The sequence below is a fragment of the Scyliorhinus torazame genome, chromosome 22, assembly GCF_047496885.1.
Source record: "Scyliorhinus torazame isolate Kashiwa2021f chromosome 22, sScyTor2.1, whole genome shotgun sequence".
Lineage (NCBI taxonomy): Eukaryota > Metazoa > Chordata > Chondrichthyes > Carcharhiniformes > Scyliorhinidae > Scyliorhinus > Scyliorhinus torazame.
This window is the reverse complement of record NC_092728.1, coordinates 35976441-36000758: the sequence shown is the minus strand read 5'-3', so window position 1 is coordinate 36000758 and position 24318 is coordinate 35976441. Positions and strand designations below refer to the sequence as shown.

At 46.7% G+C, this 24318-nt stretch overlaps 2 protein-coding genes across 7 annotated transcripts in view; one reads left to right on the top strand and one right to left on the bottom strand.

Moving 5' to 3' along the window:
* LOC140399005 (5-aminolevulinate synthase, erythroid-specific, mitochondrial-like) overlaps positions 1-7186 on the top strand; it is a 72281-nt gene extending 65095 nt beyond the window's left edge. The window contains exons 8-10 of one of the 2 annotated variants that reach the window (XM_072488048.1): positions 1193-1461; positions 3814-3976; positions 5410-7186. In XM_072488048.1, coding sequence (XP_072344149.1) covers positions 1193-1461; positions 3814-3976; positions 5410-5573 — 596 coding nt within the window. In that variant the 3' untranslated portion in view covers positions 5574-7186. The remainder of the gene's footprint in view (positions 1-1192; positions 1462-3813; positions 3977-5409) is intronic. The other variant, XM_072488047.1, reaches the window with a different exon arrangement.
* The window catches only part of LOC140399006 (coiled-coil domain-containing protein 115-like), a 69606-nt gene that overhangs the window by 31361 nt on the left and 13927 nt on the right, over positions 1-24318 (bottom strand). The window lies entirely within an intron of this gene.

Sequence of the window (24318 nt, the reverse complement as noted above, 5' to 3'; positions counted from 1 at the left end):
ACTTTTTCCCCGGGTGGAACAAACTATTACAAGGGGACATAAATTTAAGGTGAAAGGTGGAAGATATAGGAGGGATATCAGAGGTAGGTTCTTTACCCAGAGAGTAGTGGGGGCATGGAATGCACTGCCTGTGGAAGTAATTGAGTCGGAAACATTAGGGACCTTCAAGCAGCTATTGGATAGGTATATGGATTACAGTAAAATGATAGTGTAGATTTATTTGTTCTCAAGGGCAGCACGGTAGCATTGTGGATAGCACAATTGCTTCACAGCTCCAGGGTCCCAGGTTAGATTCCGGCTTGGGTCACTGTCTGTGCGGAGTCTGCACGTCCTCCCCGTGTCTGCGTGGGTTTCCTCCGGGTGCTCCGGTTTCCTCCCACAGTCCAAAGATGTGTGGGTTAGGTGAATTGGCCAATGATAAATTGCCCTTAATGTCCAAATTACCCTTGGTGTTGGGTGGAAGTGTTGAGTTTGGGTAGGGTGCTCTTTCCAAGAGCCGGTGCAGACTCAAAGGGCCGAATGGCCTCCTTCTGCACTGTAAATTCAATGTTAATCTATGATTAATCTAGGACAAAGGTTCGGCACAACATCGTGGGCCGAAGGGCCTGTTCTGTGCTGTATTTTTCTATGTTCTATGTTCTAATCCACCTAACCTGTACATCTTTGGACTGTGGGAGGAAACTGGAGCACCCGGAGGAAACCCACGCACACACGGGAAGGATAGGCAGACTCCGCACAGACAGCAATGCACTGATGCAGATTTTCCCCGCAACAGCCAATCAGCAGCTCCACTCTACTGCCCTCTGCTGGATTGTTCTCCTTACAGCAGAGAAAGTAACTCTGACTTGGAAGGGTGGTCAGGTTCCTGTGCCCGATTTTCCCTTGGTTGATGCCTGCTACATGATCACCAAGGAAAGAACAAAAGCAGTCCGGATGCGATATGATTGAATGGGTTGCTGGTGCTCACTGTCCAGACTAACTCATGGTAGTTCACTCCTGGAAACAATATTAATGGGCACTCTCCCTACCAACGCACACCCCACAAACATGGCTAAAACTAAGTGTGGGAGGGACGGAACAGTTGCTGATAAGGAAAGATTGGCTCCAGAGAAAGTAAGCAGAGATGGAAACTGGAATGCTATTCTCCAGGTCATGCAGGACTGATATTGAATGGTAAATGTTTCCTTTCCAGGGAAAGCCTTTGGCTGTGTGGGTGGTTATATTGCCAGCACAGCTGCGCTCACTGACACAATACGATCCTATGCGGCTGGCTTCATCTTCACCACAGCACTGCCGCCAATGGTACTGGCCGGCGCCTTGGAGTCTGTACGTACTTTAAAGAGCGAAGAAGGTCAGGCGCTGCGCCGTTCTCACCAACGCAATGTCAAGTACATGCGACAGCTGCTGATGGATGCAGGCCTGCCAGTCATCAAATGCCCCAGCCACATCATCCCAATACGGGTAAGTGATCAATATGCTGGGCAGCACCACCTGACACTATATATCCAGTGATACAAAACTGTAGCAGGGTAATCTCACTGTATAACCAGTGATACAAAGACGTAACAGGGTAATCTCACTGCATAACATGTTTCACACAGTATCTCGGTTTGACAGGAAAGAAAACTAAATTGTTATATCTAGGAAGCTCGACAGAGTTTACAACTCAGCATGTCGGCAGCAAATGAATTAAGCGCAGACAAATGTAACATGCTGTGTACTGACAATAGCATGGGGCACATGTACTCCAAGGGTGGGAGCAGAAAGACATCCAAGGTGCTCAGGGCTTTAACTGACTTCCCGTTCACCATTTCCCAACAGTATAAGGCGAAGTGAAAGCGCAGATTACAGGATTCTGGGGCCTACTGATAAGATAGTAGAGTTCGATTCCGACACCGGAAATATCCTTGAATGTCAGGGAAAGTTTCACTCGCCAGAACACAGGGAAACATGACAGGGCAATGAATCCCAGCAAGGCCAGAACACAGGGAAACATGACAGGGCAATGAATCCCAGCAAGGGAAGGAAGAGCAAGGTTAGAGGGAGAATACTAAAGAAAGAAAACATATAAACAGGGGACACAGGGCTGCAGGGTGGCACACTGGTTAGCACTGCTGCCTCACAGCGCCGAGGACCCGGGTCCGATCCCGGCGCAGGGTCACTGTCCATGTGGGGTTTGCACATTCTCCCTGTGTCTGCATGGGTCTCACCCCCACATCCCAAATGTGCAGGGTAGGTGGATTGACCACACTAAATTGCCCCTTGATTGGAATTTTTTTTTTTTTTTTTAAAAGGACATATTAAAACTGGGAACTACTCCTGTACAGCTCCGAGCAGCAAGGAGAAAAGGTTCAAGTATAAAGAGCAATTTTAGGATCGATGGTCTGGTAACTGAGCAAGCGGAGAAGTCATTGAGTCAGTAAATTTGCAGACGATGCGAAGATTGGTAGAGTTGTGGATAGTGAGGAGGGCTGTTGTCGGCTGCAAAGAGACATAGATAGGATGCAGAGCTGGGCTGAGAAGTGGCAGATGGAGTTTAACCCTGAAAAGTGTGAGGTTGTCCATTTTGGAAGGACAAATATGAATGCGGAACACAGGGTTAACAGTAGGGTTCTTGGCAATGTGGAGGAGCAGAGAGATCTTGGGGTCTATGTTCATAGATCTTTGAAAGTTGCCACTCAAGTGGATAGAGCTGTGCAGAAGACCTATGGTGTGCTAGCGTTCATTAGCAGAGGGCGATGATGCAGCTGTACAAAACCTTGGTACGGCCACTGAGTACTGTGTGCAGTTCTGGTCGCCTCATGTTAGGAAGGATGTGGAAGCTTTGGAAAAGGTGCAGAGGAGATTTACTAGGATGTTGCCTGGAATGGAGAGTAGGTCTTACGAGGAAAGGTTGAGGGTGCTAGGCCTTTTCTCATTAGAACGGAGAAGGATGAGGGGCGACTTGATAGAGGTTTATAAGATGATCAGGGGAATAGATAGACAGTCAGAGACTTTTTCCCCGGGTGGAACAAACCATTACAAGGGGACATAAATTTAAGGTGAAAGGTGGAAGATATAGGAGGGATATCAGAGGTAGGTTCTTTACCCAGAGAGTAGTGGGGGCATGGAATTCACTGCCTGTGGAAGTAGTTGAGTCGGAAACATTAGGGACCTTCAAGCAGCTATTGGATAGGTACATGGATTACGGTAAAATGATATATAAAATGATCTATTTGTTCTTAAGAGCAGCATGGTAGCATTGTGGATAGCACAATTGCTTCACAGCTCCAGGGTCCCAGGTTCGATTCCGGCTTGGGTCACTGTCTGTGCGGAGTCTGCACGTCCTCCCAGTGTCTGCGTGGGTTTCCTCCGGGTGCTCCGGTTTCCTCCCAGTCCAAAGATGTGCAGGTTAGGTGAATTGGCCAATGATAAATTGCCCTTAATGTCCAAAATTGCCCTTGGTGTTGGGTGGAGGTGTTGAGTTTGGGTAGGGTACTCTTTCCAGGAGCCGGTGCAGACTCAAAGGGCCGAATGGCCTCCTTCTGCACTGTAAATTCAATGATAATCTATGATTAATCTAGGACAAAGGTTCGGCACAACATCGTGGGCCGAAGGGCCTGTTCTGTGCTGTATTTTCTATGTTCTATGTTCTTGTTGTGGTGGGACCTGAACCAGTGGACCTCAGATTACCAGCCTGGTGATATTAGCAGTAGTTTGAAGGCTGCAAAAACACCAAGCAGTGTGGATAATGGGAGGGTCACATTGTTAGAAGGATAAGATTCGAGAAAGACAAAATGAATCAGGTTTGACTGGCTGCTGCTTCTCCCGAAGGTATGCGATGCTGCGAGGAACACTGAGATCTGCAACATCATGATGAGTCGACATGACATCTATGTGCAGGCCATCAACTACCCGACTGTCCCCAGGGGAGAGGAGCTGCTCCGGCTTGCCCCCTCCCCACATCACGAACCCCGGATGATGGAATACTTTGTGGGTGAGTAACAGTGTAGTGGAGTGGGGAAAGGGAAACCCCTGGGTTGCTTTCTAGTGTCTGATGAGGCACTGACCTCTATGGGCAGTTCAGTAATTAAACTGATGGCAGCGTCCCCAGGCTCCGAATTAATTTTTGACTTTCAAATTCACGGCCACTTTCTCGGGGCTTCTCTGTATGTGAGCAGGAGGACTTGTAGCACTCGGCCATTTACTACGTAGACACGCGTCTCCATGCAGGTAGCCAGAACATGAATCAGGAGAGCTGGGGCAAAGGAGCTGTAGGAACAAGACCAGGCTCCATCCCTCAAGCATGTTATTAATAAATCAATGCTCGAGGTTTTACGGTGGGAGAGTTGCATTCTCTGCAAGATCACATTGTCTACCAAAGTAGAAAGGGCAATACCATTTGATGCATTTGTCGGCAACTGATGTCATCAGCTGCAGCTCCAGATCAGGGCTGCACTCGAAATTGGAGAACTTCAATGCACACCTATGGGAGCGCTGCACTGTCTCAGGATGAGGATGACAGGAGGTCCTGTCTGCATATTCAGTTGGATGTCAAAGGTCCAATGGCTACTATTGGAAGAGGACAGGACATCTCTGGTGGTGTCAGAGGGTTGGAATTCTTTCCTCAACCATCAGAAAACAAGCAGATTGTGTTGCCGTTTATACTCTCCATGGGATCTTGCTGTGTACAAATGGATTGCCTGATTTTCCATCACCAGCACGGTAGCATTGTGGATAGCACAATTGCTTCACAGCTCCAGGGTCCCAGGTTCGATTCCGGCTTGGGTCATTGTCTGTGCGGAGTCTGCACATCCTCCCCGTGTGTGCGTGGGTTTCCTCCGGGTGCTCCGATTTCCTCCCACAGTCCAAAGATGTGCAAGTTAGGTGGATTGGCCATGATAAATTGCCCTTAGTGTCCAAAATTGCACTTAGTGTTGGGTGGGGTTACTGGGTTATGGGGATAGGGGGGAGGTGTTGCCCTTGGGTAGGATGCTCTTTCCAAGAGCCGGTGCAGACTCGATGGGCCGAATGGCCTCCTTCTGCACCGTAAATTCTATGATCTATGAGCAGTGACTAAAACAATTTGGGAAGTGCTCAGCAGGTGACATGTTCCTGCATTTTTCCACTTTTACTTTAAATGTAATCCTGGCTTTTCCTTTCATACATCTGGTCAATAATTTCAGTTTAAAAACTGTAAAATAATGCTTCCCTCTCTTCCTTACATTTTTTTTGTGATGATCTCAAACTGATCAGAGTTACAGACCCACAACAGGGGAAATATTTTATCCCAAGTTACTGCACGTAAAGAATCCCCATCAGCTCTAAGCCCCCCACCCCCCGACTACTCAATCTCCTGTTTGCTGTCACTGTTAGACCGAAAATAGCCCCAGTCTCTCACCTCTCCTAATGAATCTTGTTTATTTCCAGATTGCCTGGTTGAGGCTTGGAAGGAGGTGGGGCTTCCCATGCAGTCCCTCTCCTCAGCAACTTGCAGCTTCTGTCAACGACCCCTGCATTTCGAGCTGATGAGCGAATGGGAACGCTCCTACTTTGGTGGGATGGAGGGACGATACCTCACTGTGTGTGCCTGAACCGACAGCGGACTGAGCTCGACTGAGGAAACCATCTGAACACAATTAAATTACAAGCAGTGGATGAGCAGTCAGCAATATAAAATCCTCAACGATAACACGGTCTCATCAATGCCAACCGTCACAATAACACATATCCCATACCCCTCATTCTGACACTGACATATCCCATAAGGGCGGAACGGTGGCACAGTGATTAGCACTGTTGCTTCACAGCACCAAGGACCCGGGTTTAATTCCCAGCTTGGGTCACTGTCTGTGTGGAGTCTGCACGTTCCCCCGGTGTCTGCGTAGGTTTCCTCCGGGTGCTCTGGTTTCCTCCCACGCATCCCGAGAAAATGGCTTGTTAGGACATTCTGAATTCTCCCTCAGCGTACCCGAACAGGCGCCGGAATGTGGCAACTAGGGGCTTTTCACAGTAACTTCATTGCAGTGCAACACTAATAAAGATTATAATGTAATAATAATCTTTATCGTCTCAAGTAGGCTTACATTAACACTTTAACACTGCAATGAAGTTGTTGCTGTGAAAAGCCCCTAGCTGCCACATTCCGGCACCTGTTCGGGTACACAAGAGGGAGAATTCAGAATGTCCAAATTACCTAACAGCATGCCTTTCAGGACTTGTGGGAGGAAACCGGAGCACCGAGAGGAAACCCACACCGCACAAGGACAACGTGCAGACTCCGCAGACAGTGACCCAAGCCGGGAATCGAACCTGAAACCCTGGCGCTGTGAAGCAACAGTGCTTTCCATCCCATACACCTCACTATAACACTGATATAGCCCACACTCCTCACTGTAACACTGATATATACCACACCCCTCACCACAACACTGATATACGTACAAACAGAAAATAGGAGCAGGTAGAGGTCATTTGGCCCTCCGCCATTCATTATGATCGTGCCTGATCATCTAACTCATTAGCCTATTCCCGCTTTCCTACCATATCCTTTGATCCCCTTCACCCCAAGTGCTATATCTAACTGCTTCTTGAAAACATTCAATGTTTTGGTCTCAACTGTAAGGAGACCAAAACTGCACACAATATTCCAGGTGTGGCCTCACCAAAGCCTTGTATAACTGCAATATATCCCTGCTACTGTACTCTAATCTCCTCGTTATCAAGGCTAGCATACCATTTGCTTTCCTTACCGCCTGTTGTACCTGCACACTTCCCTTCACTGACTGGTGTAGGACACTCAGGTCTAGTTGCACATTCCCTTCTCCTAATTTATGGCCATTTAGATAATAGTTTGCCTTCTCGTTTTTGCTACCAAAGTGGATAACCTCACAATTCTCCAAATTATACTGCATCTGTCATTCATTTGCCCACTCTCAACTTTTATAGAATTATAGAATTTACAGTGCAGGAGGCCATTCAGCCCATCGGGTCTACACCGGCTCTTGGAAAGAGCACCCTACCCAAGCCCACAACTCCACCCTATCCCCATAACCCAGTAACCCCACCCAACACTAAGGGCAATTTTTCGTGGCCAATCCACCTAACCTGCACATCTTTGGACAGTGGGAGGAAACCGGAGCACCCGAAGGAAACCCACGCACACACGGGGAGAACGTGCAGACTCCGCACAGACAGTGACCCAAGCCGGGAATCAAATCTGGGACCCTGGAGCTGTGAAGCAATTGTGCTAACCATGCTGCCCTTGTCCAAATCACAATGAAGGATTTCTCCATCCTCGTCACAGCTCACCCGCCCGCCCAACTTGGTGTCATGTGCGATTTTGGCGATATTACACTTTGTGCCCTCATCTAAATCATTAATATATATGTGAAGAGCTGGGGTCCCAGCACCGACCCCAGTGGTATCCCACTAGTCACTGCCTGCCAATTTAAAAAAGACCTGTTAATTCCTACTTTTCATTTCCTGTCTGCCAACCAGTTTTCTATCCATCTCAATACACTACCCCTAATTCCATGCGCTTTAATTTTACACACTAATCTCCTAACCGGGACTGTCAAAAGCCTCTGAAAGTCTAAATATATCACATCCACTGGTTCCCCCTTGTCGACTCTACTAGTTATATCCTCGAAGAATTCCAGTAGATTTGTCAAGTAGGAATTCCCATTCATGACTAGGGTAAGAGTAGGGCCAGTCAAGGACAGGGATGGGAAGTTGTGTGTGGAGTCTGAAGAGATAGGCGAGATACTAAACAAATATTTTTCGTCAGTATTCACTCAGAAAAAAGATAATGTTGTGGAGGAGAATGCGGAGACCCAGGCTATTAGAATTGAGGTACGTAGGGAAGAAATGTTGGCAATTCTTGTCAGGCTGAAAATAGATAAGTCCCCGGGGCCTGATGGGATTTATCCTAGGATTCTCTGGGAGGCCAGGGAAGAGATTGCTGGACCTTTGGCTTTGATTTGTATGTCATCATTGGCTACAGGAATAGTGCCAGAGGACTGGAGGATAGCAAATGTGGTCCCTTTGTTCAAGAAGGGGAGTAGAGACAACCCCAGCAACTATAGACCGGTGAGCCTCACGTCTGTTGTGGGTAAAGTCTTGGAGGGGATTATAAGAGACAAGATTTATAATCATCTACATAGGAATAATATGATTAGGGATAGTCAGCAAGGATTTGTGAAGGGTAGGTCATGCCTCACAAACCTTATCGAGTTCTTTGAGAAGGTGACTGAACAGGTAGACGAGGGTATAGAGTAGTTGATGTGGTGTATATGGATTTCAGTAAAGCGTTTGATAAGGTTCCCCACGGTAGGCTATTGCAGAAAATACGGAGGCTGGGGATTGAGGGTGATTTAGAGATGTGGATCAGAAATTGGCTAGCTGAAAGAAGACAGAGGGTGGTGGTTGATGGGAAATGTTCAGTATGGAGTTCAGTTACAAGTGGCGTACCACAAGGATCTGTTCTGGGGCCATTGCTGCTTGTCATTTTTATCAATGACCTAGAGGAGGGCGCAGAAGGGTGGGTGAGTAAATTTGCAGACGACACTAAAGTCGGTGGTGTTGTCGACAGTGCGGAAGGATGTAACAGGTTACAGAGGGACATAGATAAGCTGCAGAGCTGGGCTGAGAGGTGGCAAATGGAGTTTAATGTAGAGAAGTGTGAGGTGATTCACTTTGGAAGGAATAACAGGAATGCGGAATATTTGGCTAATGGTAAAGTTCTTGGAAGTGTGGATGAGCAGAGGGATCTAGGTGTCCATGTACATAGATCCCTGAAAGTTGCCACCCAGGTTGATAGGGTTGTGAAGAAGGACTATGGAGTGTTGGCCTTTATTGGTAGAGGGATTGAGTCCCGGAGCCATGAGGTCATGTTGCAGCTGTACAAAACTCTGGTACGGCCGCATCTGGAGTATTGCGTACAGTTCTGGTCACCGCATTATAGGAAGGACGTGGTAGCTTTGGAGCGGGTGCAGAGGAGATTTACCAGGCTGTTGCCTGGTATGGAGGGAAAATCTTATGAGGAAAGGCTGATGGACTTGAGGGTGTTTTCGTTAGAGAGAAGAAGGTTAAGAGGAGACTTAATAGAGGCATACAAAATGATCAGGGGGTTAGATAGGGTGGACAGTGAGAGCCTTCTCCCGTGGATGGAAATGGCTAGCACGAGGGGACATAGCCTTAAACTGAGGGGTAATAGATATAGGACAGAGTTCAGAGGTAGGTTCTTTACGCAAAGAGTGGTGAGGCCGTGGAATGCCCTACCTGCAACAGTAGTGAACTCGCCAACATTGAGGGCATTTAAAAGTTTATTGGATAAGCATATGGATGATAATGGCATAGTGTAGGTTAGATGGTTTTTGTTTTTTGACTTCCCATGTCGGTGCAACATTGTGGGCTGAAGGGCCTGTACTGCGCTGCATCATTCTTTGTTCTATGTTCTAAGAATCCATGCTGACTCTGTCCGATTCTGCCACTATTTTCCAAGTTCTCTGCTTAAAATCTTTGGTAATGAATTCTAGAATTTTCCCCCAATACCGACATCCGGCTTACTGGTCTATAATTCCCTGTACCTCTATTTTTAAATAGTGGAATTACATTAGTTACTCTCCTATCTGCAGGAACCGTTCCAGAGTCTATACAATCCTGGAAGATGACCACAAAGGCATCCACTATTTCCAGAGCCACTGCCTTAAGTACTCTGGGATGTAGATTATCAGGCCCTGAGGATTTATCAGCTTTCAATCCCATAACTTTCTCCAACACCATTTCTCCATGAATACTGATCGCCTTCAGTTCCTCCCTCTCACTTAATCCTGTATTTCCCAACATTTCTGTTATCTGATTTGTGAAGACAGAAGCAAAGTACGTGTTTAGTTGCTCAGTCATTTCTTTGTTCCCGCTTATACATTCACCGGTTTCTGACTGCAAGTGACCTACATTTGTCATCACCTATCTTTTTCTCTTCACATACCTATAGAAACCTTTCGTCAATTTTTAAGTTCCCTGAAGCTTACTCTCGTTCTCTATTGTCCCCTTCCTTTTTAAAAAAATAGTATTCAACAAATTTTCAACGTTTTCACAATATAACACCGAGGCAACCCCCAAACAAACAAAGACATCCCCCCACCTTCCCCCCCAACAGTCAACGGTAACCAATTCCCAAAAGTGCATAATAAAAAAACCCCAACAACTGTAGAATCACCCCCCTCAGTTCGAACTTTGCTCTTGGGTCAAAAACTCCAGTAAATCCACCCCCCCCCCCCCCCGCCACACTGAGGCGCACAGGGTGAAAAAGCTGATATCCACCCAACAAGATCCGCCTTTGAGCGATCAACAAGGCAAAGATTAAGACATCTGCCCCCATGCCCCACTGCAGCTCGAGCTGGTCCAATACCCCGAATATGGCTTCCAGGGGAGCCGGGCTTTACATCCCCGAGGACCCCTGAAATTGTCCTGAATATCGACCTCCAAAGATTTTCTAGTCTCGGACAAGACAAAAACATGTGAACATGATTTGCGGGCCCCTCCCTCACAGGTATCCTCCACCCCCTCGAACAGTCGGCTCATCCTTGATTTAGTGAGGTGGGCCCTATACACTACCTTCATCAGTATCAGCCCCAACCTCACACAAGTTGAGGCATTCACCCTCCGTAACACCTCACACCACAGTTCACCATCTCCAGTTCATCGGAATCCCCTCCATGGACACCCCATTCTTCTCCAGGATCCTCCTGTAAATTGTCGAGACTACTTCCTTCGCCAGTCCCCCCGCTGATAACACTTCCTCCAACAACGAAGGAGCTGTGCTATCGGGAAGGTCGAGAACACTTTCCTTGTGAAGTCCCACAGCTGCATATACCTAAACCCCACCCTCTCGGTGTCAATCCGTATTTCTCTCCGAACTCTTCGAGAATTGCAACTCACCTACCAAGGAACAAATCCTTCACTTTACTGATACCCTTCTGCTCCCAACCCCCAAACTTCGCATCCATCCTTCCTGGCCCAAACCACTGATTCCCCCAATCTGTACCCTCCCTGACCGCCATCAATTTAAAGTGCAGCCTAAACTGCCTCCAAATCCTCAGTGTGGCTACCACTACCTGACTCCCCGAATACTTTCCTGGACCATTGGGAGCAGTGCCGTTGACAACACCCGCAACCCTGACCACCTACGGGAGCCCGCCTCCATCCTTACCCACAGAGCCGTCCCCATCTTTACCCTATCCTCTCACCTGCTCAGCATTTGCCGCCCAAGAATAGTAAAGCAAGTTCGGGAGGCCTAGTAATATTACCTTGCTAATCCTGCCATCTATATGACCCACACTCCACCGGGTCCTTATCTTTCTTCAGTAGTAACGAGATGGAGACCTGGCCCAGGCTCTGTCCTTCGAACATGCCCACCATCAGTGGAGCCAGCTTGTCTTTACATTTTTTATAGAAATTAGCTGGGAATCCATCGGGCCCCACCTCCTTTCCTGCCTGCAACCTCCCAATTACCTCCATCACCCTGATCGGCTCCTTCTAGCCTGACCTATCCTCCTCATTCGCTTTCGGCTTCGGCCTTAGCGACCAATGTACCCTGTCCAGTTCAGACCAGGAGGGTTCTTCTTCCTCCTCCATCAACGCCGGCAGCATCTTTGCAAAGTATTTGGTCGGCTTAGAGCTCTCCACCCCTTCAGGCAGACCCACGATCCAAAGATTTTGCCTCCTTGACCTGTTCTTCAGGTTCTCCACCTTCGCTTTGAGCCCTTTATTCACCTCCGCCACTGAAGCAACTCCTCCCCCATCAAAATGATCCGGACGCTGTGCTGCAACATAGCCTCCTCCATCTCTTTCAACTTATCTCCTTGCTCTCTTACCTTGGACGCATTCTTCGACACAGCTGCCTTTACCGGAGCCATCGGCTCCTCCACCCATGATTTCATCGCAGCCATCATTTCCCTTTGCATAACCTCCATATGCAAACATCCTTTCAAATTCACCTGACATCACTTCGATCAAAGAATCCACCGTGAGGGGAGCGGAGCCATCCTGTGCTCCTTCCCCATTGATCTCTTTTCCCGCCTGAGACATCGACTCATTCGACGATGGATTTTTGGTCGCGCCCTTCTTTCTGCCATTCTTCTTCTGGGCCTTTGACATCACACGCCGATCTAAAATCTTCCGATACCAATTTATACAAAAATCGCCAGATATCGGGTATGAAGATCAAGAAACCAAAACTTCAGGTAGGAGCTTCCCCACATGCGACTTCCACTACATCCGCTTACATAAAAACATAAGAACTAGGAGCAGGAGTAGGCCATCTGGCCCATCGGGCCTGCTCTGCCATTCAATGAGATCATGGCTGATCTTTTGCGGACTCAGCTCCACTTTCTGGCCCGAACACCACAACTCTTAATCCCTTTATTCTTCAAAAAACTATTTATCTTTATCTTAAAAACATTTAATGAAGGAGCCTCAACTGCTTCACTGGGCAAGGAATTCCACAGATTCACAACCCTTTGGGTGAAGAAGTTCCTCCTAAGCTCAGTCCTAAATCTACTTCCCCTTATTTTGAGGCTATGCCCCCTAGCTCTGCTTTCACCCGCCAGTGGAAACAACCTTCCCGCATCTATCCTATCTATTCCCTTCATAATTTTATATGTTTCTGTGAGATCCCCCCACATCCTTCTAAATTCCAACGAGTACAGTCCCAGTCAACCAAACCCCTCCTTGTAATCCAACCCCTTCAGCACTGGGATTATCCTAGTGAATCTCCTCTGCACACCCTCCAGTGCCAGTACGTCCTTTCTCAAGTTCGGAGACCAAAACTGAACACAATACTCCAGGTGTGGCCTCACTAACACCTTATACAATTGCAGCATAACCTCCCTAGTCTTAAACTCCATCCCTCTAGCAATGAAAGGCAAAACTCCATTTGCCTTCTTAATCACCTGTTGCACCTGGAAACCAACTTTTTGTGACTCCTGCACTAGCACACCCAGGACTCTCTGCACAGCAGCGTGTTTTAATATTTTATCATTTAATAATAATCCCTTTTGCCGTTATTCCTACCAAAATGGATAACCTCACATTTGTCAACATTGTATTTCATCTGCCAGACCCTAGCCCATTCACTTAACAAATCCCTCTGCAGACTTCCGGTATCCTCTGCACTTTTTGCTTTAGCACTCATCTTCGTGTCGTCTGCAAACTTGGGACACATTGCACTTGGTCCCCAACTCCAAACATCTATGCAAATTGTCAACAATTGTGGGCCCAACACTGATCCCTGAGGGACACCAGTAGCTACTGATTGCCAGCCAGAGAAACACCCATTAATCCCCACTCGTTGCTTTCTATTAATTAACCAATCCTCTATCCATGCTACAACTTTACCCTTGATGTCATGCATTAAGCAGCAACCTTGTGTGTGGCACCTTGTCAAAAGCATTCTGGAAATCCAGATATACCACATCCATTGGCTCCCCGTTATCTACCGCACTGGTAATGTCCACAAAATATTTCACTAAATTAGTTAGGCACGACCTGCCCTTTATGAACCCATGCTGCGTTTGCCCAATGGGACAATTTCCATCCAGATGCCTGGCTATTTCTTCCTTGATGATAGATTCCAGCATCTTCCCAACTACCGAAGTTAAGCGACTGGTCTATAATTACCCGCTTTCTGCTGACCTCCTTTTTTAAACAGTGGTGTCACTTTTGCTAATTTCCAATCCGACGGGACCACCCCAGAGTCTAGTTAATTTTGGTAAATTATCACAAGTTCATTTACAATTTTCCTAGCCATCTCTTTAAGCACTCTGGGATGCATTCCAACAGGGCCATGAAGCTTTTCTATGTTTAGCACCATTAGCTTGCCCATCACTACCTCCTTAGTGATAACAATCATCTCATGTTCCTTTCCTGTCATAGCCTCATTTCCATCAGGCAGTGGCATGTTATTTGTGTCTTCCACTGTGAAGACCGACCCAAAAAACCTGTTCAGTTCCTCAGCCATTTCCTTATCTCCCATTATTAAATCTCCCTTCTCATCCTCTAAAGGACCAATATTTACCTTAGCCACTCTTTTTTTGTTTTACTATCTGTTTTTATATTCTGAGCAAGTTTACTCTCATAATCTATCTTACTCTTTATAGCTTTTTTAGCAGCTTTCTGTTGCCCCATAAAGATTTCCCAGTCATCGAGTCTCCCACTAATCTTTGCTACTTTGTATGCTTTTTCCTTCAATGTCATACTCTCATTTCCTTAGATATCCACGGTCGATTTACCCTCTTTCTACCGTCCTTCCTTTTTGTTGGTATAAACCTTTGCTGAGCACTGAAAAATCGCTTGCAAGGTTCTCCACTGTTCCTCAACTGTTTCACCATAAAGTCTACCTTAGCTAGCTCTTCGCTTATCCCATTATAATCTCCTTTGTTTAAGCACAAAACACTAGTGTTTGATTTTACCTTCTCACCCTCCATCTGTATTTTAAATTCCACCATATTGTGATCACTCCTTCCAAGAGGATCCCTAACTATGAGATCATTAACCAATCCTGTCTCATTACACAGGACCAGATCTGGGACCGCTTGTTCCCTCGTAGGTTCCATTACATACTGTTCTTGGAAACTATCGCGGATACATTCTATAAACTCAAGGCTGCCTTTGTCCAACCTGGTTAAAATCCCCCATAACTGCTGTACCATTTCTACATGGATCAGTTATTTCTTTGTTTATTGCCTGCCCCACCATAATGTTACTATTTGGTGGCCGATAGACTACTCCTATCAGTGACTTTTTCACCTTACTATTCCTGATTTCCACCCAAATAGATTCAACCTTATCCACCATAGCACCGATGCCATCCCTTACTATTGCCCGGATGTCATCTTTAAATAACAGAGCTACACCACCTCCCTTACTATCTACTCTGTCCTTCTGAATAGTTTGATACCCTTGGATATTTAACTCCCAGTCGTGACCATCCTTTAACAATGTTTCAGTAATGGCCACTAAATCATAGTCATTCATGATAATTTGCACCATTAACTCATTTACCTTATTCCGAATACTATGAGCATTCAGGTAAAGTACACTTATGTTGGCTTTTATACCTGTGTTTTGAATCTTAACATCTTGATCAGTAACCTCGCCTAAATTATTTTTCCTCTTAATTTTTCTCCTAAATTTCCTTGTCGTTGAACCCATATCTTCATATAACAACCTGCCGCGTTGCTTACCATTAATGTTTTTACTTCCCGTTTTATTCCTTTTAGTATTACTGGGACTATTCACTGAGCTCCCCGCAGTCACTGTACCTTGTACTGTCGCCCTTTTTGATTTTTGACTCTGGCTTCTCTGCCTTACACTTTCCCCCTTACTGTTTTTTGTTTCTGTCCCTGTTTTACTACCTTCTGACTTTCTGCATCGGTTCCCATCCCCCTGCCACATTAGTTTAAACACTTGCATGATGTCACCGCACATCCTATTTTCCCCGCAATCCCTTGGTCTTCTTTGCTGAATTCCAAACCGATCCAAATCCTCAGACCTGTTATTTTTCTTGGCCAATTTGTATGCTTCTTCCTTGGATCGAATTTCCCTTGTTAGTCATGGATTGGCCACCTTTGCCATTTTATTATAACTACAATAAACAACTGTTGCAGTTCCCAATGTGCTCCTAGAATGTCTGTCATGACCTACCCACTGTGATCCCTTCAAGTAACGTTCCCCAATTGATCAAAGCCAACACAGCACAGTGCTAGCACAGTTGCTTCACAGCTCCAGAGTCCCAGGTTCGATTCCCGCCTTGGATCACTGTCTGTGCGGAGTGTGCAAGTTCTCCTCGTGTGTGCGTGGGTTTCCTCCGGGTGATCCGGTTTCCTCCCACAGTCCAAAGATGTGCAGGTTAGGTGGACTGGCCATGCTAAATTGCCCATAGTGTTCAAAACATTTGGTGGGGTTACTAGGTTGTGGGGATAGGGTGGAGGGGTTGGTCTTTCCGGTGCGGACTCGATGGGCCAAATGGCCTCCCTCTGCACTGTAAATTCTATGTCTATGTGATCGCAGTTTCCTTTATTAAAATTCAGGACTCTAGTCTCAGAATCAACTACTTCACTCTCCACCTTGATGAAAAATTCTATCATATTATGGTCGGTCATCCCCAAGGGGTCGTCCACACTAGATTGCCAATGACAGTACACAGTCTGTGTTCCTCAACATATTGGACCAGAAAACAATCCCATTTACACTCCAGGAATTCCTCCTCTACAGTATTGTGGCTAATTTGATTTGCCAATCTAAATGCAGTTTAAAATCACCCTTATTCACACATGTTCTTTATCGCATGCGTCTCCAATTTCCTATTTAATGCCATTCCCAACATCGCCACTGTGTTTGGGGATCTATATACAACACCCACTAATATTTTTGCCCCTTGGTGTTTCTCAGCTCTACCCATAAAGGTTCCACATTGTCAGAGCTAATATCCTTCCGGACCATTACGTTAAGTTCTTCTTTGACCAGCACTGCCACTCCACCTCCTTTTTGTCTGTCCTTCCTAAATACGGAATATCCCTGGTCACCCTGCAGCCATGTGTCCGCAACCCCGATTATATCATACCCAATTATGTCCATTTTTACGATTAGCTTATCCTCTTTACTGCGAATGCTCCGCGCGTTAAGACACAAAGCTAAAATTCCACCAATACCTCTCCTGTCCCACCAGGGGCCCCCAACATGAACACTGCTACACAAACATCAAGGGCGCCTACTGATCCACCCCCCGACCACACTTCGCAAAATCAGACCACAAGATGGTGCTCCTTCTCCCGATCTATAAGCAGAAACTCAAGCAGGAGAATCCGGTTAAGAAGGTCATGCAATGCTTGCCTGAGGCAACAGAAGAGCTCCTACATGACTGCTTGGGAGTCAGCAGCCAACCTCAACGAGTATGCCACCACCATCACAGACTTCATCAGTAAGGGTGCTCATGATCGCATGCCAAAGGAGGTAGTACGTGCGTTCCACAACCGGAATACATGGTTTAACCGAGAGATCCACACCTTACTGAAGTCCAGGTCTGAGGCGTTCAAGACAGGCAACCCTGACCTATACATGAAATTTGGGTACAACCTTGCAAAGCCATCAGGCAATACCAGACTAAGCTAGAGTCACAGACTAACGATACAGACTCTCGTCGGTTGTGTAAAGGCTCATAATGGGCTCAAGGAAAAGCAGAGTAGAAACTCCGGCAATAGCGCACCCCTCTCCAATGAACTCAATTTATTCTGTGCTCATTTTGAGCAGGAAGCCAACAAACAGTTGTCAACTCTCCCAACAGCCTTGGACACGCCCATACCTACCGTCACAGCCTCTGAAGCCTTCTGACAGTGAATCCCACGGAAAGCAACAGGAGTCCCTGGCGTGCACTCGTATCCTGCATGGACCAACTGGCGGGTGAGTTTGCAGACATCTTTAACCTCTCCCAATTCCTTACACGGATCCCACCTGCTTCAGGAAGACTATCATAAATCAAAGAAGGACCAGGCACCGTGCCTCTATTACTACCATCCGGTGGCCTTGACATCTATCATTATCAAGTTCTTCGAAAGGTTGGTCTTGAGACAAATCAACTCCATACTTCCAGAAAGTCTTGATCCACTGCAATTCGCACACCGCCAAAATCAGTCCACAGCAGACGCTATCTCCCTAGGCCTACACTCATCCCCAGTGCATCTCGACAAGGACTCCTATTTATTAGACTCCTACTCCATGTTCAACACCATAATCCTGCCAAACTCATATCCAAACTCCAAAAACTAGGTCTTCGTTCCTCCCTCTGCAACTGGATCCTTGACTTCCTGACCCATAAGACCACCATCAGGAAGGATAAACAACAGGACCTCCTCTATGATAATACTCAATAGCGGAGCCCCATAAGGCGGTGTACTTAGCCCCCTACTATACTCTTTATACACACTCGACTGCGTGGCAAAATTCGGCTCCAACTCCACCTGGGTCGGATCTCGAGCAACGATGAGTCACAATACGGGAGGGAGATAGAGAACCAAGCAGCATGGTGCAATGACAACAATCTCTCCCTCAATGTTAACAAAACTAAGGAGCTGGTCACTGGCTTCAGGAAGAAAAGTGTTGCACATACCTCTTGCTGCATCAATGGTGCCGAGGTCGAGATTGTTGACAGCTTAAAATTGCTAGGTGTACACATCACCTATCCTGGTCCATCCACGTCGATGCTACAACCAAGAATGCACAACAGCGCCGACAACACTCAGAAAACTAAGGAAATTCAGCATGTCCAAATTGACTTTTACCAATTTTTACAGATGCACCACAGAAAGCATCCTATCTAGCTGCATCGCAGGTATAGCAGGGTGGCACGGTAGCAAAGTGGTTAGCAGAGTGAGCAGGAGGAAGAGGGAGAGAGCGTGATTGGGTGTAGGAGAGAGGGAGAGAGAGAGAGAGAGAGGGGGGGGGTGTAGGAATCCAGGGAGAGAGGCCATAAGACATAGGAGCAGCATTAGGCCACTCGGCCCATTGAGTCTGCTCCGGCATTCAATCACAGCTGATATTTTCTCATCCCCATTCTCCTGCCTTCTCCCCATAACCCCGGAGACCCTTATTAATCAAGAACCTATCTATCTCTGTCTTAAAGGCAGTGATTTGGCCTCCACAGCCTTCTGTGGCAAAGAGTTCCTGATTCACCACCCTCTGGCTGAAGAAATTCCTCCTCATCTGTTTTAAAGGATCGTCCATTTAGTCTGAGATGGTGTCTTCTGGTTCTAGTTTTTCCAACAAGTGGAAACATCCTGTCCACGTCCACTCTATCCAGGCCTCGTAGTACCTTGTAAGTTTCAATAACCCCTCATCCTTCTAAACTCTGAGTACAGACCCAGAATCCTCAACCGTTCCTCATACGCCAAGTTCTTCTACAGGGATCAGAGAGAGAGAGCCAGTGTGTAGGAATCACGAGAGCGACTGGGTGAGAGAGAGAGAGAGAGACAGAGAGAGACACAGAGGCCGGGTGCAGGAATCCAGGGAGAGAGAGAGGTCGGATGCAATCCAGGCAGAGAAAGAGAAAGGTCGGGAGGAGGAACCCAGGAAGAGAGGGAGCAGTAGGAAAATCCAGAGAGAGAGCGAGAGAGAGAACAGTGTCGGTTTCCAGGGAGAGAGAGAGAGCAATAGGAATCCAGGGAGCGAGAGAGGCCAGGTGTAGGAATCCAGTGAGAGGGAAAGAGTGAGAAGAGGCTTGGTATAGGAATTCAGAGAGAGCGAGGCTGAGTGTAGCAATCCAGGGTGAGAAAGAAAAAGAGCGGGAACAGGAATTCAAGGAAAGACAGAAGCCGGGAGCAGGAACCCAACCTTCCCAGTGGGAGAGACAGCAAAAGAGAGGTTGGTTGTACGAATTCAGGGAGAGACCAGATGTAAGAGCCCAAGATAGTGAGAAAGGCCAGGTGCAGGAATCACGGGAAAGGGAGGAAGGCCAGGAGCAGGAATCCAGGGAGTGCGCGCGGCTGGATGTAGGCGAGAGAGAGAAAATGCTGGAAAATCTGAGCAGGTCTGGCAGCTTCTGTTGAGAGAGAAAAGAGATGACATTCGAGTCCAGATGACCCTTTATCAAAGATGTACCCGAATGGGCGCCGGAATGTGGAGACTAGGAACTTTTCACAGTAACTTCATTGCAGTGTTAATGTAAGCCTACTTGTGACATTAAATATCATTATTAAATTGCTCGCCCAAGACCATAAGAAATTACAGAGTCGTGAACACAGCCCAGTCCATCACATGAACCCACTTCCCATCCATTGACTCTGCCTACATCTCCCACTGCCTTGGGAAAGCGGGCAGTATAATCAAAGACCCCTGAGGCGGCATGGCGGGACAGTGGTTAGCACTGCTGCCTCCACAGCTCCAGGACCTAGGTTCAATTCCAGCCTCGCGTTTGCACTTTCTCCACGTGTTTGCATGGGTTTACTCCGGATGCTCCGGTTTACTCCCACAGTCCAAAGATGTGCAGGGTATACAAGTTACTGTGGAATTACCACATTGGCCATGCTAAGTTGCTCCTGAGTATCCAAAACATTAGGATAGGTGGGGTTACTGGGATAGAGTGGAGGTGTGGGCTTTGGTAGGGTGCTCTTTCCAAGGGCCGGTTCAGACTCGATGGGCCAAATGTAAATTCTATGGTTCCCACCTGGGTTATTCTCTCTTCCAACTTCTGCCATTGGGCAGAAGATACAAAAGTCTGAGAACACACACTAAGTTTCAAAAACAGCGTCTCCCCACTGTTACCAGACTCCTGAATGACCCCCTTGTGGACTGAACTAATTTCTCCACACATCTTCTCTGCTGTGTAGCACTACATCCGCATGCTTCACCCAATGTCTATGTATTTACATTGTGCAAATATCATATGTTTTTTCATGCAAACTGGAACAATCTGCCTGGATTGTACGCAAAACAATACTTTTCACTGTACCTCGGTACACATAACAATAAATTTAAATCTAATTTCAATCTAAATCCTTTAAGCTTGTCTTTTTATCATTACTTGTCTCGCTCACAATATTTTTCACTGTGACCCTTTTTGAATCTCTGCCCATCACTTTTCTTCTTCCCCTTTCTGCCTTTTACGAGACCATAGACATAGGAGCAGAATTAGGCCACTCGGCCCATCGAGTCCACTCCGCCATTCAACCATAGCTGATATTTTTCATATCCCCATTTTCCTGCATTCTCCCCATAACCCCTGAATCAAGAAGCTCCCCGATCCCCTTAATCAAGAACCTATCTATCTGTCTTGAAGATACTCAGTGATTTGTCCTCCACAGCTTTCTGCGGAAAAGAGTTCCACAGATTCACCCCTCTCTGGCTGAAGAAATTCTTCCTCATCTCGGTGTTAAAGGAAGTCGGAGATTGTGTCCTCTGCTTCTAGCTTTTCCTAAAAGTGGAAGCATCCTCTCCACGTCCACTCTATCCAGGCCTCACAGCATCCTGTAAGTTTCAATAAGATCCTCCTCATCCTTCTAAACTCCCGAGTACCGACCCAGAATCCTCAACTATTCCTCAAACAACAAGCTCTTCAGTCCAGGGATCATTCTTGTGAACCTCTTCTGGACCCTTTCCAAGACAGTACATCCTTCCTTCGATACAGGGCCCAAAACTGCTCACAGTAATCCAAATGGAGTCTGACCAGAGCCTCATACAGCCTCAGAAGTACATCCCTGCTCTTACACTCCCGTCCTCTCGATATGAATGCTAACATTGCTTTGCCTTCCTAACTGCCGACTGAACCCGCATGTTAACCTTAAGAGAATCGTGAACAAAGACTCTCAGGTCCCTTTGTGCTTCTGATTTCCTCAGCATTTCCCCATTTTAAAAATTGTCTGTGCCTCCATTCCTCCTTCCAAAGTGCACAACCTCACACGTTTCCACCTTGTATTCTATCTGCCACTTCTTTGCCCACTCTCCTAGTCTGTCCAAGTCCTTTATTTCCTCCTCCTCTGATTTATTGCACAGGTTCCCATCCTCCTGCCATTTTAGTTTAAACCTTCCCCAACCTTTCTTGCAAATACTCCCCCTAGGTCATAAGTCCTGGTCCTGCCCAGGTGTAACCCGTATGTTTGTACAGGTCCCACCTTCCGCAGAACCGGTTCCAATTCCCCAGGAATGTGAAAACCCTCGCCCTCACAGAATTTCTTCAGCCTGCTATACATTGGATATATCTTGCTATTTCTACTCTGACTAGCATGTGGCACTGGTAGTAATTCAGAGATCACTACCTTTGAGGTCTGACTTCTCAACTTTCATCCTAACTCTCTACATACTGCTTTTAGGACCTCATCCCTTATTTTTTTAAACCTCTGTCGTTGGTACCAATGTGTACCACGACTACTGGATGTTCACTCTCCCCCTCCAAAATGTCTGCAACCACTCAGAGACATCCTTAACCCTAGCACCAGGGAGGAAACATACCATCCCAGAGTCTCATTTGCGGCCACAGAAACGCTGATCTATTCCCCTTACAATTGAATCCCCTATAACTATTGCTTTTCCTCACTTTTTACTCCTCCATCTGCAGCAGAACCAACTGTGGTGCAATGAATTTGGCTGTTGCTGCTTTCTTCTGAGAGGTCATTCCTCTCAACAGTATCCAAAACGGTATATCTGTTTTGCAGGGGAATGGCCACAGGAGACTCCTGCACTGCCTGCCCAGCTCTCTTGCTCTACCTGGTGCTCATCCATTCCTTTCCTGCCTGCGGTGTGACCACCTCTCCATACGTGATTTCCACAACAGTCTCTGCCTCACGGATGCTCCACAGTGTCCCCACCGCCGCTCCAGCTCAGAAATCTGGGCTTCCAGGAGCTGCAGCTGGAGATACCTCATGCACACATGCTGGTCCCAGGTATACTGGAAATGTTCTCAGCTTCCCACATGGGGCAAATCAAGGCTTTGCGCTCTCCTGCCATGAATTACCCCTTTAAATTAAACCTTTGGAAGATGCTTGATATTAGATTAAATCCAATTATCTTTCCTTCTTACTACCAATTATAGCCCTTACAGTTTATAATCCAAAAAACATTTTCAACTGTAAGTGATAAAAGTTGAAAAGACTTACCGACCTTGCCCACTACTTACCAATCAGCTCTCTCCCTTATAGCCTCAGCTGCAGCAGGACAAGAACAATCTGAACATTTAGAAGTTACAAAGGAGAAAAAGCAACGATCACCGCTTCCACTCTGCACCGAATTTCCACTGTTTCAAATTCTTCAAGTTTAAAACTCACTGTGCCTCACTCTGGTTGTGGCCTCTCCCACTGCTCATGCTCAAAGCTCAATGCATAACCTACACCTTTCACTGTAACACTGATATATACCATGCCACTAACTGTAACACTGACACACTGACTGTAACATTGATATATCCCACACTTCTCAATGTAACACTCAAATACCTCACACCGCTCAATAACATTCTGATCTACCCCAGAGCCCTCAATATAACTGACATATTTCACACACCTCACTGTAACATTAAATACCCCATACCCTTCACTGTAATGCTGATCTACCCCACACCCTTCACTGCAACACTACGATATATCCCACACTAACACTCTGATATACCCCATATTCCTCACAGCATCACTGATACGGCGGCACGGTAGCAGTGGTTAGCACTGTTGCTTCACAGAACCAGGGTTCCAGGTTCGATTCCCGGCTTGGGTCACAGTCTGTGCGGAGTCTGCACGTTCTCCCGGTGTCTGCGTGGGTTTCCTCCGGGTGCTCCGGTTTCCTCCTACAAGTCCTGAAAGACGCGCTGTTAGGTAATTTAGACATTCTGAATTCTCCCTCGTGTACCCGAACAGGTGCCAGAATGGGGCTACAAGGGGCTTTACACAGTAACTTCATTGCAGTGTTAATGTAAACCTACTTGTGACAATAAAGATTGTATGATGTATCTCAGATCCATCACTGAAACACAAAGCCTATAATAGAGACTTCAAGTCTGTGTGCCATGAGTTTTCCCCTTCCTGTGGTGGGGCTGTGATGACCCTCAGCCTGGGAAGCTGCCAATTAACATCAGTACTCTGCTCCCCAAATTATCCAGCTTTGTAATTGGATTGTAACCTCAGACGGGACTATGGGAATGGACCTAGGTAGGATGCTCTTTCAGAGGGTCAGTGGACACTCGATGGACTGAATGGCCTCCTTCTGCATTGTAATGATTCTGTGGATGGTAAGAATGTAGCATGTTTAATTAGATACAGGATATGACTCACAAGAAATCAGAGTACTGTAGATGTTTGCAAAATGAAACAACTGTGCTGCAAATATTCAGGTCTGCAGCATTCGTGAAAGGAAAACAACTTTCACCTTTGAGACCAATGATCTCCGTACTCAGGTCAGCAATCTGAAACATTGCCATCATTTGTCTCCCCAGAAAGGCTGACTGATAGAAAACCCCCATATCCATTGATCCACACACATTTCACCTGAAGACTGTACTCAGCCATAACTCCCCATGCTCAGGGAGAGAAAAAACACAAAGTGGGGTGACAGCTCCTGTATTATTAGAAATAATCCCAGACAATTTGAAATTCCCTCAGCACATCTCAATCTCCACACGCCCCACTCCTCACAGTCTACCTCACTCACTAAGGCATCGACTATCTAGTTTGGGTTACACGGTAGCACAGTGGTTAGCACCGTTCCTTCACAGCTGCAGGGTCCAAGGTTCGATTCAAGGGTCACTGTCTGTGTGGAGTCTGCATGTTCTCCCAGTATCTGCGTGGGTTTCCTCTGTCCGAA